Source organism: Acipenser ruthenus, chromosome 15, assembly GCF_902713425.1.
Source record: "Acipenser ruthenus chromosome 15, fAciRut3.2 maternal haplotype, whole genome shotgun sequence".
NCBI lineage: Eukaryota > Metazoa > Chordata > Actinopteri > Acipenseriformes > Acipenseridae > Acipenser > Acipenser ruthenus.
This window is the reverse complement of record NC_081203.1, coordinates 13088859-13104731: the sequence shown is the minus strand read 5'-3', so window position 1 is coordinate 13104731 and position 15873 is coordinate 13088859. Positions and strand designations below refer to the sequence as shown.

General features: G+C 38.3%; 1 protein-coding gene and 1 pseudogene across 1 annotated transcript; both read left to right on the top strand.

Moving 5' to 3' along the window:
* The first annotated feature begins 2452 nt into the window (after positions 1–2452).
* LOC131697593 (toll-like receptor 4) lies at positions 2453–7734 on the top strand (annotated as a pseudogene).
* Positions 7735–8471: 737 nt separating this feature from the next.
* LOC117422512 (toll-like receptor 4) lies at positions 8472–9712 on the top strand. The gene is given in 2 exon segments (XM_034927943.2): positions 8472–9111; positions 9114–9712. Coding segments are annotated over 2 exon segments (678 nt in total). The 5' UTR covers positions 8472–8490; the 3' UTR covers positions 9171–9712.
* The last annotated feature ends 6161 nt before the right edge of the window (positions 9713–15873 follow it).

Sequence of the window (15873 nt, the reverse complement as noted above, 5' to 3'; positions counted from 1 at the left end):
TCACCATGCAGCCACCTCAGAGCTACAGCTTCGGAGGACAAAGCAGCTCTGGGCAGCTTACAGGCAAGCCCACATGTGACCAGCCAGACTACCGGGGTCGCTGGTACGCAGTGAGCCGAGAACACCCTGGCCGACCTAAGCCCTCATTTTTAAATTCTGTGTTAAACGGATTCATATCATTGTAGTCAATTTTGTACAATTTCTTATTTAACATAATATTATTAAAAAAAAAAAAAAAAACCTTAACTGAACTGGACAACCAGGAGTCAAGAGTAACAGTGCTGCACCTGGATAAGGGCGTGTGGCCAGAATTCGTAGTTAGGGAGACATATTCAAAATGAAAACTTCAGATAGGTAACTATAAGGTGAGCAGTGAGGATGATACTAAAACTACCAGTGTTACACCAGTGAGTTGATTACAGGTTAACAGGTAGGATTTGGGCAGATCTCAAATGTATCTTTACATTGTCCACAACCCACGCTTATTGTAACTGGCCTCCAAAATACACCAAATCAATCCACTTGTAGGTCAATTTCATAAAAAGTTCTTCAAGAAGCCCTTCCTCGCAATGTGTCACTCACTAAAAGAACTCCAGTCTAGCTGCAACCAGACTAGGTGACAAACAGGATACAGCAGGCTAGTTACAATGTTGTGAAATATTTGCATATCCTGAATCAACATAAAGTGAAGAACCAAAAGATTCGGCACACAATACACAGAAACCAGGGATAAGAAAATGCATCTGAAACATGAATTATATTAAAACATTGAAAACATGTATCTGTAATAAATTTGCTTTTGCCGTTGGTTTTGCTAAGAACATTGCTCTGGGGGAGCTGGGACTATAGGGCAATTCAAGAACCTCTAGCAGGTGTATGGGAATATGGGCAATTCAAGAACCTTTAGCAGGTGTATGGGCTTGTTAACAAATGACCCAGAATGAAGATGTGAGGGACTATATGACAGTTAGGCAAAGGGTCAGCAGGCCTATGAGAGCTCCTGTCCACATCTCTACAAGAACACCAAAACACTGACCTGAACACTCTCTGCTATTCAGCCACACAAGCAGAAGCTGACAAGCTGTGCCAAATAGTATTGTGGTTGTGTGTGGGTTGGATTCAGAGCCACAGGAGAAAGAAATTACAGGCTAGTGAATTACTGACCCAAATCAGTAATTTTTTTCAATTTCTGTAAAGGAATTCAGTACATAACGCAATGCCACTGAGCCCAAGTTATTCTATTAAAGGTTATTGATTTTCTAGGCCTGTGAAATCAAATGTACTTTGGATTTCCGTCTGCGAAGAAATTAGTTTCAGCAGCAGCAGATCGTAAATTTAAAATGTTCATTTTGGAATGGCAAATGGGATTGCTGAGCCCCAGTTTGTGTTTAATGAACTCGTGCCTAACCTTTAAAAAACGTTTATCGTGACTTTGGCTGCTGAGGTGTTCATCAATCAGGTATTATAAAGAGACCCTTGCACTGTATTTTAATATCTCGGGTCACAATGGCCGGGTTTCCATACAGTATAGAATGTGGTCACTCTCTCCACAGCCATTATTTATGTGACGTAGCACACCACGCACATTCCATGCTCTGTAGGAAGTGTGCGTCTAAAACATTGGATCACTTTAAGGGGCAGGTAAAGCGTCTTCTCACGGTAACAATCTGTACAATTGACCAAAAACTCGTTTTTGTTTTTGCATGGAAATATCTCTGGAAGTCGTACATTATATTTACGAGACTTGAACAGTGCAATTCCCGTTTGTGACGTAACCTCGAGCAACTTTCTACTAAAACTGAAGGCTGTGCCAAGAAGCAATCCTTTATTGTCAAGCTTCTTTGACCAAATAGAGGAAAAGAAGCACACAGTACGAGGGGTTTAGAAACCTCTTCATCCAGTATGTCTTTGTTTATGTGACACCATTTACTCAACAGTTCAAATTATTGTCATTTCACTCATAAAATGATAGTGCTTTATATAAGTTGTTTTACAAGCAAGGATATAAAAAATACTGAAGCTACTACAATTAAAAATAACCCTTTGCAATTAATACATAATTAAATAATGAAGCCCTTCTTTACACTTACTTTTATTATTTTCGTTGTTGGTCATCGGATAGCTGATTGCTTTTGCCTATATTGTTCTGCCCCCTTCGCAATAAGATGCAATTCATTGTACACTCGCTTAAGTACCATCTATCATGGGTACCATCTATCAGAGGTACCCTCATGTTTGTAAGTACCATCTCTCATGGGTACCCTCACATTTGTACCAAAATATGTATTAAATGGGTAGCTGTATTATTGCTGCCGTCTACAGACAACACTAGGTTTTGTTTTAAATTACAAAAACATGAAAAAGAAGAAAAAAAAAACTTGGTTCCATGAATTTCTTAAAAAAGACAAATACAGATTTTAAAAGCAGTTTGCTGCAAGACTAACACTACATAATGAAGTTCCAGAACTCCCTGCAAGACGAACACTACATAATGAAGTTCCAGAACTCCCTGCAAGACGAACACTACATAATGAAGTTCCAGAACTCCCTGCAAGACGAACACTACATAATGAAGTTCCAGAACTCCCTGCAAGACGAACACTACATAATGAAGTTCCAGAACTCCCTGCAAGACTAACACTACATAATGAAGTTCCAGAACTCCCTGCAAGACTAACACTACATAATGAAGTTCCAGAACTCTCTGCAAGACGAACACTACATAATGAAGTTCCAGAACTTCCTGCAAGACTAACACTACATAATGAAGTTCCAGAACTCCCTGCAAGACGAACACTACATAATGAAGTTCCAGAACTCCCTGCAAGACTAACACTACATAATGAAGTTCCAGAACTCTCTGCAAGACTAGCACTACATAATGAAGTTCCAGAACTTCCTGCAAGACTAACACTACATAATGAAGTTCCAGAACTTCCTGCAAGACGAACACTACATAATGAAGTTCCAGAACTCCCTGCAAGATGAACACTACATAATGAAGTTCCAGAACTCCCTGCAAGACTAACACTACATTATGAAGTTCCAGAACTCTCTGCAAGACTAACACTACATAATGAAGTTCCAGAACTTCCTGCAAGACTAACACTACATAATGAAGTTCCAGAACTTCCTGCAAGACTAACACTACATAATGAAGTTCCAGAAGTCCCGGTTTATGCACATCAGAGTCAGGACTTTTGAAAAACCAAAGGGTTAGTAATCAGTGTTTTGAAGGAAACATAATTGCTTTCTTCAACAAATTAAGGCTTTCAAATGAATTTAGCTTGGTGACCAGTTTTTACTGTTAGGTGATTTACAATGGTCTTGGTTGTGAAAGACAGCACAGTGGAAAATAAAAAGAAGCTTGAAATAAACCCACACAGAATGTGATAATGTGATGAGAAACCCAGGTAAAATCAAGCAAACCGTCCTTGAAAGTTGCACAGCAGGGAAATGCCAACCTGGGATCTGTTTTTATTGCAACTTGTATTTTATTTGGATGTGAAGATGAAGAGGCAGATGTTCTGTAGCCTTGGGGAAAGGTGAAGTGAAATTGCCAGAGGATGGTACTAGGAACACAATGAACTGCATTAGCCTTTCATTTTCTTCATAAAGACCATATAAAATGGTGTGAATTGTGCTGGGATTTCCCTTGATGATAAAACGCCTTAGGGAAGGAATGATGTGTAGGGGTATATTTATTATCAGTTTAGGTTATCATTAACAGTCTATGTAGTCTTTATGAAGGTGTAATGTATGCTACAGTACATACAGTCTCATTTAGTATTTCTTCTAACAAATAAAGAAACAAGCAGGGTTCCCAATATAATGTAGATACATGGAACACAAGCTACACATGCACTGCACAGAAGATCTAAACTGAAACGTGAAAATTTTTGTGACAATACCAAGCCCTCTAAAATATATGGCAAACTGAACTGTTACATACATAACACATTACTTCTCAAAAACCAATGTCAATTTCCTTAAACCCCCTGTCCAAAAATGCACGTTGATTCTTTCCACATTTACTTCCTCTTGTCTCATGATTGTGCAATTATAGTTTATGCTCTGTCCGGGTCACATTAATAAGAGGGCTTTGGCTCTGTGCATAAAAATGGATTTTCAAAAATGTCTGGTATTCCTTTGTACTTTAGTGGTACTGCACACGGTCTTGTCTTTTGAAACTTCGGTCAGTGGAAACAAATGCAAAGAGGTACGTCATTTCAATAAGCAAGTTGTTTTAGAGAAGGTTTTTGACCTGATCCTAAAATGAACTGTGTGTATTTAAAATATGTGACTTGAGCCAAGAACCAGAATCAATCAACTGCATTATTAAATAACACTTTAAAACTCACTGACAAGACTGGTGCAACTTTCAATGAGATACAGACAATTCCAAATGAAAGTTTTGCATTGGTAAAATAATTTACAGTATTGTGCTTACCATCTTGTACAGTATAGTGCTTATCATCTTGTATAGTATAGTGCTTATCATCTTGTACAGTATAGTGCTTATCATTTTAGGGATACCAAGAAAAGGGTTTGACTTGTGTTTAGAGCACTTATTCCAAGTAAATGTAGTTAAGAATTGATTACTGTTTCACTCCACCTATAACTAATCTTGTTAGCACTCAATTCTGTATAAATATACACTATGTAAAACGTACCATTTTTCTGGTCCACCTTCAAACTGTTGCTGCATATAGCAAACTGTATCTTAACATTGGGTCAGTAAACTGAAATTCTCACATGTAAAACTGCCATTAGAAGATATGGAAAAATACAACAAGCCCCAGGTACTATCAATTGGGGAGTAAAACTTAAAATAGACAAATGTTTCAGATTGTGCCTTTATCAGAAACCAGAGTTAAAATGTCTAATTCCATAACAGCATCACATATATATTATTTCTGTTTGTAGGCCAAAAAGGAATCACATACTGTAAGTATTTCTTATAGAATCCAAACAGTATCTGATTTAGAAAAGTAGAAGTGTAAAACAGAATACTTTCCCGTTTTCGATTTTTACTTTCAGTTTGATTACTGTACTACTGAAAGGTTGTTATACAGTCTGATGCTCACATTTCTGCACAGAAGAGCTGGCTAGAATCTTGCTTCAGCACACCATGGGTCAAATCTCCATAAACCGATCAAATACAATTATAATAGAAGCAAATTCAGATGCAAATGCAGAAGCAGCAACAGTAACTGCAATTTTCAAGCGTGTTTATGTTCATAAGTTATGTCCAGTTTTGCAAGTCAGTCCTGTCAAAAAGACAGAAAACCCATGTTATTTTCAATGTACTTATTTCAAAGTACAGGGGCCATATTACAAAAGCATCCAAAGTGACATTCTTATCTTATCTTCACAGATAGAATGTCCTAACTGAAGTTTAGGAGAGTTGATATTACAGGAAATGCTCTCCTAACTTATTTTCCTATCTTCATTTCAGATAGGAAATAGCATATTACAGAACGTTCCTAAGTTTCTTTCTTAACATTTAGGACTCGGGGGAACCTTTCCTATCTGTCAGTTAGAAAAATGTATTTGTTAGTTTGCATGATCTGATCAAACCATGCAAAAAACAACAAAAGAGAACATGATGCACATGTATTATTGTTGTTATGCTTTAGATTTTAAGTTTTGTATTGCACACATATTTCTGGGCATGTCTTATTATATACTGTATATTCTATAGTGAACCATGATGATCCATTTGTATATTATGGGATGTGTACCTTTAATAGTAAGCTACGTGTACTGGACAGCATGGAGTTAGTCCAGTGTGATATCAGCAGCTGATTCAGTGTCTGCTTGTACAAGAAATGGAGTCGTTACTGGTCCACATCAGAGGAGTCAAAGCCAGAGGAAAAGCCACCATCACCTGAATCACTGGGTGGCAGTAGGACCTCTTCTTCTAGCAGCCATTGTCATGAAAATAATAGCTACATTTTTCAAATGTCATTTAAAGACAAGAATACTATGAGGGGTCAAAATAGCATAGTGTCTGTGTGCTGCATCCCAGAAACTGTAGATAAAGTATGAAAGACATATCTAGATGTTATCTAAAGATACATGTATTAAAGTATCATTTTGTGAATTTCATGAATACAGATGTTTTAAAAAGGGGTCAAAAAGACCCATTGCTGGTTCATATAAGTAAGCAATTTCAACTAACCTGCATTCTGTCATTGTGTTTTAAATTCCATAGGTGTGTGTGGCAAAGTGGTAACTACGTGCAGGTAAGTGCAGTGCAGAGCGGAATAATCACACAGAAACGTATGGTACAGGTGCAAGGGTGTTTATTAATGTTTATAATGTCCAGAGCCTTATGGCAACAACCTGTAAATAATAATACTGTTGGAAGTGGTACAGCGGCGTGTATCACTCCGTTTATACAGATCCTACGGGTCTGACCCGCAACCAAAAAGTCCCGTTTTTCCTCACCCACACAAACACAGACACAGTTTCTACAGTGCGTGAATTAGATGCTCATGGTGAAAAGACAGTCCTGAAGTGCAAGAAGTGAGTGCTGAAGTCCGGGTTAATGCTGGCCGACGGCTACAGCTCCGGATTGTGCTAGTACTCTTAAACGACAAACAACACAAAACAGACAGTGTTACAAGACAGACGAATACAGCGAACACTCACGGTTTCTTAGTTTCAAGTTCACGGGCTCCTTCTAGGTTTATTTGCTTAACCATCTACAAAGGAACAGATCACTCAAGCCATGCCCCCTATTTATACCCTCGCCCATGACCCCGAGGTTAATGAGCGCATCCGCTCCTCCAGTCCTCGGATGCCACGCCGCTTACCGTCCGGGTCAATGAGCTTGGGTGCCGTAGCTCTGCCCCCTTCCTAAATGACTGACTTCCACCTACCCTACGGAATAAATTGTCGTGCCATTTAATTAAGGGTACTCTGTTCCTCTTGCACCGTGCCCTCACAGGTCGAGAGGGAGATCTAACACCAAGAGTCATTCGATCTCTGTCACAGTGTGGAATCATATTGATTGCAGGTGACGCTTTTCAAAATGTAAACAACTTGACCATTCTGATTCTTACTGGAAACCCCATCAAATAACTTGAAGAAAAATCATTCCACTCACTGCACAATCTACAAAAGCTGACGGTTGTGGATACTGGTCTTTCCGCTTTAGAAAAGTTGCCTATCAGTCACTTGGCACAGCTGCAAGAACTGAAGGCTGGGAAGAATAACATAAGCTCTTTGGAAATGCCACTGTACGTCTTCAATCTCACCAGCCTCAGACTGCTGGACCTGCACTCCAATAATATTTCCAGCATATCTTTGAGAGATACGACAGTTTTAAGAAAAATGCACCTAACAAATTTAACGGCGTAATTTGATGGCGTTATTCTTAGAGAACTTCACCTCAGAAGTGCATTTGATTTTCCGTATGCCAAGAATTGCAGCCTTAAGGCAATGGCGGGTTTGAAAGTTGACAAACTTGTCCTGGGAAATTACAGTAATACAAAATGAGTAACAACTTCTGGGTGTGGTCCACTAGATGGTCTCTGTATGATTAAATTCCAGGAAATCCACATTTCTATCGATGATTTGCCAAGTCACTATCCCAATGCAAGCGACATATTCCACTGTCTTGTTAATGCTACAGCTATTAAAATATTAAACTGTATGTTAACTGGCCTCAAAGTTCCTATCTTCCCTAAGCTTAAGCTGCTAGATTTAAGTTACAATAATTTTGAAAACCTGCCTGCAGCTGAACTTTCAAACCAGAATACCTTAGAGACTTTTCGGATAACAGATTCTGGATTTTCACATATGTCCAGCCTTAAAAACATAGACATCAGTAATAATCATATTACCATGAGACAGTGCTGCATTCCACAGTTTTCTGGTGCAGATCAGCTTATCATCCTCAATATGAGTTACAACCCTGAAATTGGGTTTGAGGGTTTAGCTTTTGATGGGATTGGAAATTTGGAAATTTTAGACCTCAGATACACTAAGATTGGTGGCTTTGGGGATTACCCTTTACTCAAAAATCTGAAAAAACTTTCCTATCTTGACATTTCTTATACAGGTACGCATTTTACAAGTGAAAATGCATTGGAAGGCCTTGTCAATCTAAAGGTCCTGAAGGCTCCAGGAAACCGTTTCCATAGACATATTGTAAATTTTATGCATAACCCTGAACTTGAACTGCTCGATATATCCCACTGTCAAATTGACCATTTGCCCCAAAGTACATTTAAGGATCTCAAGAATCTTCAGCACTTAGATGTCAGTCACAATAAGCTGACAGCAATTGATTTTATTACCAACCCTTCTCTTAACACACTGACACTGATAGACTTGTCTAACAACAACATCCCTGGAATTCCACAAAGCGTCCTGGATCACCTGCCAAAAAAAAATATTGTATTTGACATATCTCAAAATCCCATTGAATGCACGTGTGATTATTTCAGTTTTTTCAAGTGGGCAATTGAACACAAAGCAATGTTAAAGAACACAGATGAACTTTTGTGTAAAAGCCCATTGTCCCTGACAAACACAAGAGTAATAGATACTGACATTTGCAAGGCTAAAACCTTGTTCATAGTTGTGACTATTGGCATTTTAATTCTTCTATCAGCAATCGCAGCATCCATGTATAAATACCAGTTTCACTTGCTCTACTGCTGGATACTGATGAAGGGGTACCAGAGTACCCAATTGCAGGAGTGTAAATTTGATGCCTTTGTTGTCTACTCCAGTCATGATGAAAATTGGGTCATGGATGAATTGGTAGAGAACTTGGAGAATGGAGTACCTCCTATCGAGCTGTGTCTACACAACAGGGACTTCCAGCCAGGACAACTGATAACCTCCAACATCCTCGAAGAAGGAATCATGAGCAGCAGGAAAGTCATCGTTGTGTTATCCAAAAACTTCATTGCAAGCAGGTGGTGCAAATTTGAATTTGATATGGCATGATCGTGGCAATTTCTCGAGGGAACACCGGGTATAATAGTGATTGTGTTGGAAGATATCAAGGAGGAGGAGATAAAGCATGTGTTTAGACTTCTCAAATACCTGAAGAAAAACACCTACTTGAAATGGAAAGACAATGCCCTGAGCAGCACGAGATTCTGGACCCATCTCAGGAAAGCTGTTCTCTCGGGGAAAAGGTGATCTGAGGCAAAGTACATATAAATTCAAATCAGCAAAAGCCAAAGTATGAGATTGGGATGTAAAACTGATAAGAGGAGGAAATTCCAAATATTTCTTAAGCAGTCGCACTGAGAGCAGACATACTGTTTTTTAACATTTAAGTAGCACACTGTTTGGATCTCCTTCGCCATATCATTAGGCTCTTTTCTTGTATGATAGCAATAAGATGCTTCAAGGAGTGCGTTGTTGTGAATTAATAGCTAGCAAGATGGCATTTCAAAACAGTGCACACCATGTTGTGCCTATTTGCTGAATAAAATCTGATTGTATGGTGCATTATGGCAGCAGTAAAGTGTTTTTTTTAGAAATAATATCTACTGTAGTACACTCTGAATCACTGTGACTAAAATGTGCAAATAAGGTTTCTGCATCACTAGTTCAAATTCTACAGCATCTACCCTTCTACAAACTACCCCGATACCTAGATTACAATCGATCAGTTCATCCAATAGGATCTCTCAATTGGATTTGATCTTGTGATCACGCAGGTGACAGGCCTGCCACCACAATCTAATGCAAACCTACACTGTACTGGCAACAGTGCAGAGAGTTCAACATGTCAATCCCTCCTCCAACTGGCTTTGCCTTACTTTGTTTGTATGTCCTTCGTACATATTTTTGAACAGTTATTATTTCCTTTTATTCATGTTAATGTAAGTAGAAAATGAAAATCGGTAATACTTTTCCAGTACTTGAGTATTCGAAATGTATAGTGCTTGTTTTGATTAATTCACAACCCTAGGCCAATTTAGCACATTAGACACATTAAACAACAAACTGTGAGTAACTGCAATAGGAAAGTGGATGTGATTACAAACATCAATGAAAAGGCAAGGGCAGTAAAGGAAATGAAAGATTCTCTCTACCAGGGTATTCCTTTCCATGCCAACCTCTACTCACAGTCTTAATGTGTTTTTTTGGAAGAGAAACTTAAAAGTTTTATTTTAAGGATACCAAGTCTTGCTATCACAGTTTTATTACTGATGTGAATAACTGGAAACATTTCAAATGTGAAATGTGTATTTGATTGGTTGTAGTTAATTTGAAAGTATCGTTAGGTCAGGTTGAATCAGTCTAATGAGAATATAAACTGACTCATCAGCTGGATGTCTTCCCCACAGTGTGTGTGGGTGTGGGTGTGTGTGGGTGTGGGTGTGTGTGTGTTTGGGGGGGATCTGTGAATAGAATTTTTGGTACGTTTATTTTAAACCCTTTGCACTTATTTCTTTAAGATTTTAATGCATGTGAATTCTGAGATTTTAATAAAAACTAAATAATCTATCTCATATATGACTGCATTTCACACGGTAGGGACCTGACCTGGTAACACTTTAGTTTAGATATTTGTTTTAAGTTATTATAAACAATAGCAAAAAAAAAAAAAAAAAAACAATGGCAAAAGTGTATAATAACTGTATTGCAGAAGCAAAGCAGCCTCATACAATTAGTGAGACAGACATACAGGCATAGAAAGAGAAACAGACCTGAAAAGACAGGCAGACAGACTATAGACAGAGGACGACCTGTTCTATACAGATTCACAGTTGTGCCATATTCTCTCCATTGGACTTTACTGTGCTCCAAGGGATATTCAATGCCTTGGAAATGTTCTTATATCCTACCCCTGATTGGTGCTTTTGAAGAACCTTATTCCGGATTTGCTTTGAATGTTCCTTCGTCTTCATGATGTAGTTTTTGTTAGGAAATGTACTAACCAACTGTGGGACCTCCCAGAGACAGGTGTATTTAACCTGAAATCATGTGAAACACCTTAATTGCACACAGGTGGACTCCATTCAACTAATTATGTGACTTCTAAAGACAATTGGTTGCACCAGAGCTTATTTAGTTGTGTCATAGCAAAGGGGGTGAATACTTATGTAATCAATTATTTTATATTTGTAATTAATTAATTAATTTAGAACAATTTGTAGATTTTATTTTTCACTTTGACATTATGGACTTTTTTGTGTTGATCAGTGGCAAAAACTCCTAATTAAATCCATTTTGATTCCATGTTGTAACACAATAAAATGTGGAAAAATCCAAGGGGGGTGAATACTTTTGAGAGCCACTGTAGAACCTGCTGTGGTTTAAACATTTTGAATGCTTTGTCACTGACACTCTGAGTGTGACATCTACACTCTCAGAGACATTATAAGTGCAGTTGCTGCTAACAGGTTCCAATGGGGATGTGACTTACGTGTCATGACTTTTAATGAAAATACCTGTTTCAATGTGCGCAGGTTGTAAGATTCATGCAATTATTTGGTTTGCTCCACTTTAAAGTTATTGATAAGAGTTCTAATCTGCTCACCACATGCATGAATATAACAGAACGTATTTGTTTTTGATTTGTGAGACACTAATGAAAGCTATGAAAGCTACAGGAGAAGGACAGAAGGTCTCCTAGATATTTTGATCTCACTGATGTAATGTAATTGTCAGGTGTATGGACCTTTCATTAAAACTGATCACACAACTTTCATCTAATTAAATAGTCTCCCTGAAGATATTGGTGCTGGGAATAACATTAGCAAAGAAAGAAAAGAACCAAACCACCAAAAGGTTTGTATTGTATCTTGTTTCACATCAATGCAGGGTACACACACATGTCTTTGCTGGCTTTAATCAGTACTGTCAGAAATATAATAGCAATTCAAATATCAAGTTGTCTAACTGTTATTTTGCCCAGTAATCTCAGTATCACTTACATTAACTCCCGGACACATAATCTGCATTGAGAGTTTCAAACCACTGTTTTAATTACAAGGCTTCTAGACAGTGGCTGGCTACCACCTAGCAATGATTATAGCATTATTTATATTGGACGCTTTCACTTTGAAAGCTACTGATACAATCTGAAGCCCATCAGCCTAATTATTCTGCAGGTATGCAGGAATGTCACAGGACTAAATAATTGGCATTGTGCAACAGATACTGACATTTGTATATGTGTCAGAGTTGATTATGCCTCTTCTGTAAAATAGTATTACTGTGTTCACTAATATAGTTTGGGCTTAGAGCCTGACAAAGCACTTGACATGTGGGTTAAAACAGAAGGAAGTGTGCAGTATCAAGAAGCAGTGAAAATTACAAAAATTATAAAAAATACACAGATGTGCCAGTGGCCAAAACATTTTACAATTTCCAGACTTCAATTGTTAATATTGATTTTCTCTCAGGTGTAAATAATCTTTAAGCAAGAATTTAGATGTTTTTGACGTGTGGTGCCCATAGTCAACGAGGTGTGGCTGCCCGGTTTAATAGAGCATCCTAAACCAGCATAATATATGACATGCAAGGCATTATACAATTAAAGCATAGGAGTGTTTTTAATGCCTCCTATGCATGCTAGTGCTGCAATTTTGTCAGCGCAGACATACAGTACGTTGCCAGATTGTTCTGGGATAAAGGCCAGGGCCCCACCTACTGGAAATGGTTTTAACTATCTGAAGTGCAGAAAGGAAAATTCACATACTGTAGACAGGATGCAGTATTCTGGCAACTTCACTTAGACTGTCAAATGGCTACCTACTGTATATGCAAGCAGATGGTAAACCACAACAAGCACATGCAATGCCCGAAGCGTCCAATGGATCAATTCAGCATCATGAGATGATGCCCAGAATGCCCTTCTTGCATGCTGTCTAGTTGTAGATTATGAGCTCCTTCAGGCTAACTAGCAATAATTGCCACGAAGATGAAAATGCTCCGACAACAAAGTCATTATTCACAATAGAGTTCAATAATCTGATTCATTTGATGTCAACTTTTGTTTAGAAAAAGGTTACAGCCAAACAGATGCCATTTATTTTTACAATTACACTCATAGCTTGTCCTGAATAAAGTTGTTTATACTAATGCTTTTTTGTGTCTCATCTTTAGTGTGATACACCATGGTTGGATATAGGTAGAAAAAAGAAAAGTGTAGTGCAGTACACCATATTATCAAGTGGCAAAGTAAACTGTTGCACCCTTCTAACAGAAAAAGAGCCACTGAACCTAAACGGAAGCTGCTGTACTGCAAATGTGATTTAAATCGGTGGAGCAAATGAAAATATAAACCTTTGTGACATGCATAAGTGACATTTTCTGAACATGTCAATTACGGGTGATTTTCTAAGCGAGTAAATAACCACTGAATTTCACTCATACTGTATTCTGATTGGCCACCAATATTCTGTGGGAACCTCTGAACACTCTATCGTAAATTGGCTGGCTACAAATCTCAACTCGTAAAGCATGTGTCAACCAATGGTGTCTGAAAATGTATAAAGGACAAACACAAGGTCACAAGGCTACTCTCAGTTATAAGTGTAATTGGAAATTAGGGCATCAGTCCATGACAGAAAAGGAACAAAAAAAGAGGACTTATACTCATAATTAGTTTCTGCTTCTGTTGTCACATGGTTATATATTTCCATTTTCCCGATCCCAACTCCGTACATCACACAGGCTTGTCCTGACAACAACACAAATGAAATACTGAATGGTTTCATTCATCATGGGAACACAATTTACCAAAGGGCCACACTTTCTATTGATTTTTAATTAGGTCTTCTTAGGTCTTTGATATTCAATGCACCTTAATGCAAGCAAATAAACTACAATAAACAAAATAAGGTTATAGAGTTTCATGCCTCTAAATATATTTCACATTGTCGAAGTTTGTTGCAAATTCAGATTATCAAGACTCAGCTGTCTGACATTTGGAGTTCAACATTGGCGGGTTTTCCCATACAGTTTAGAAACTCAAAATCCTATCTCCACACACCGCGCACATTCCTCTCTGCATTGCCCTAAGAACGTGACGCAGCACACGCACACCATGCACATTCCTTTCTGCATTGTCGTGAGAATGTGACGTAGCACGTGCACGCCATGCACATTCCTCTCTGCATTGTCGTGAGAATGTGACGTAGCACGTACACACCACGCACATTCCTCTCTGCATTGTCATGAGAATGTGACGTAGCACGCGCACACCACACACATTCCTCTCTGCATTGTCGTGAGAACGTGACTTAGCACGTGCACACCATGCACATTCCTCTCTGCATTGTCGTGAGAATGTGACGTAGCACGCGCACACCACGCACATTCCTCTCTGCATTGTCGTGAGAACGTGACGTAGCACGTGCACACCATGCACATTCCTCTCTGCATTGTCGTGAGAATGTGACGTAGCACGTGCACACCATGCACATTCCTCTCTGCATTGTCGTGAGAATGTGACGTAGCACGTGCACACCATGCACATTCCTCTCTGCATTGTCGTGAGAATGTGACGTAGCACGCGCACACCATGCACATTCCTCTCTGCGTTGTCGTGAGAATGTGTCTTGATAGTGCTTTATAGTTGAGTTTTTTTATAAGCAATGTTATAAAAAATACTAAAGCTACTACAAATTAAAAAAAATGCATCCCTTTGCAATAAATAAATAAATAACGAAGCCTTTTAAGTACAGAAACATATTTTTTCATCTTTTGCATTTTTGTTATCTTTGTGTTTGGTAATCGGAAAGCTGATTGCTTTGAGCCTAGACTTTTCTGTTTCTAAGGCATTAGATCAAATTCATTGTACCAATCCCTTAAAGAGTAAGTAGCGGGGTACTGACAAATATAGCATTACACATCCCCACGTTTGGCTACAATTGTTTAAATAACATACCTGTATTTTTTTCATTGTTAACATCCTGACAACTTGTTACACTTTATAACTTTAAAGTCTGTGTCAAAGCTCTTTTTAAAACGTCTGCTCTAGTGCACTGTTAGTGTAAGGATTATTGCCCATATTGTCAAACAGGTAACACAGCAATACTGTTCCATGATGTGGTATGGAACAAAAAAGGCAAAACACAAGTCATGTTTTTTTTTTTTTTTAATCTCTCTTCTTGCAATGATTTAGAGGACAGATCTCAAACTCTATTGCACTAGAGCGGACATTTTGAAAAAAAGCTTTGAAATAGACTTTAAAGTTATAAGTGTAAAAAGTTGTCAGGATGTTAACAATGAAAAGAAAAATTAGAAAAATTAAAAAAAATTAAACAGTTGTAGCAACACATGGGGACGTATAACGCTATATTTTTCGGAACCCCGTTACTTACTCTTTAAGTAGCATCTAGAATGGCTACCAATGGCAAACAAAGTCACGTCGACATTCCAAAATGTATTCAATTAACAATGCTGGAAATTGATGCCAGTGGTCTCCTGTATTATTGCTGCAGGCTACAGACAGCACCAGGCTTGAGAGAAAAAGATGAAACTTATTTAAATGTTTCCTTTCAACCAGTCATAATACAATATGTTTCCAGACCTATACATCAGACAGTAACTGTCACTTGCATCCTATCAAAATCATATCTAGTTAAAATCGCAACTACAATAATCTGTGCTTGCCTGTTCTTGTTACAGCTATTTGTTTGAGGTTGCAGCTCTGTTTTCTGGGAACTGAACCACTCATAGTGAATTCAGCTACAAGAACACATAGACCACACATGTGATTACAAACATGTGAATCTGGAGATACTGCAGGTATCTGGCATCTTGTGCCCCTGATTGTTTGCACTGAATGCACTGCAGACTGCATAGAAAATACAGCACAGTGTGACAGGAATGGCTGAGTGGTCTGACGTCACGGCAGAAGAAGGGACAACAAAAACAAAA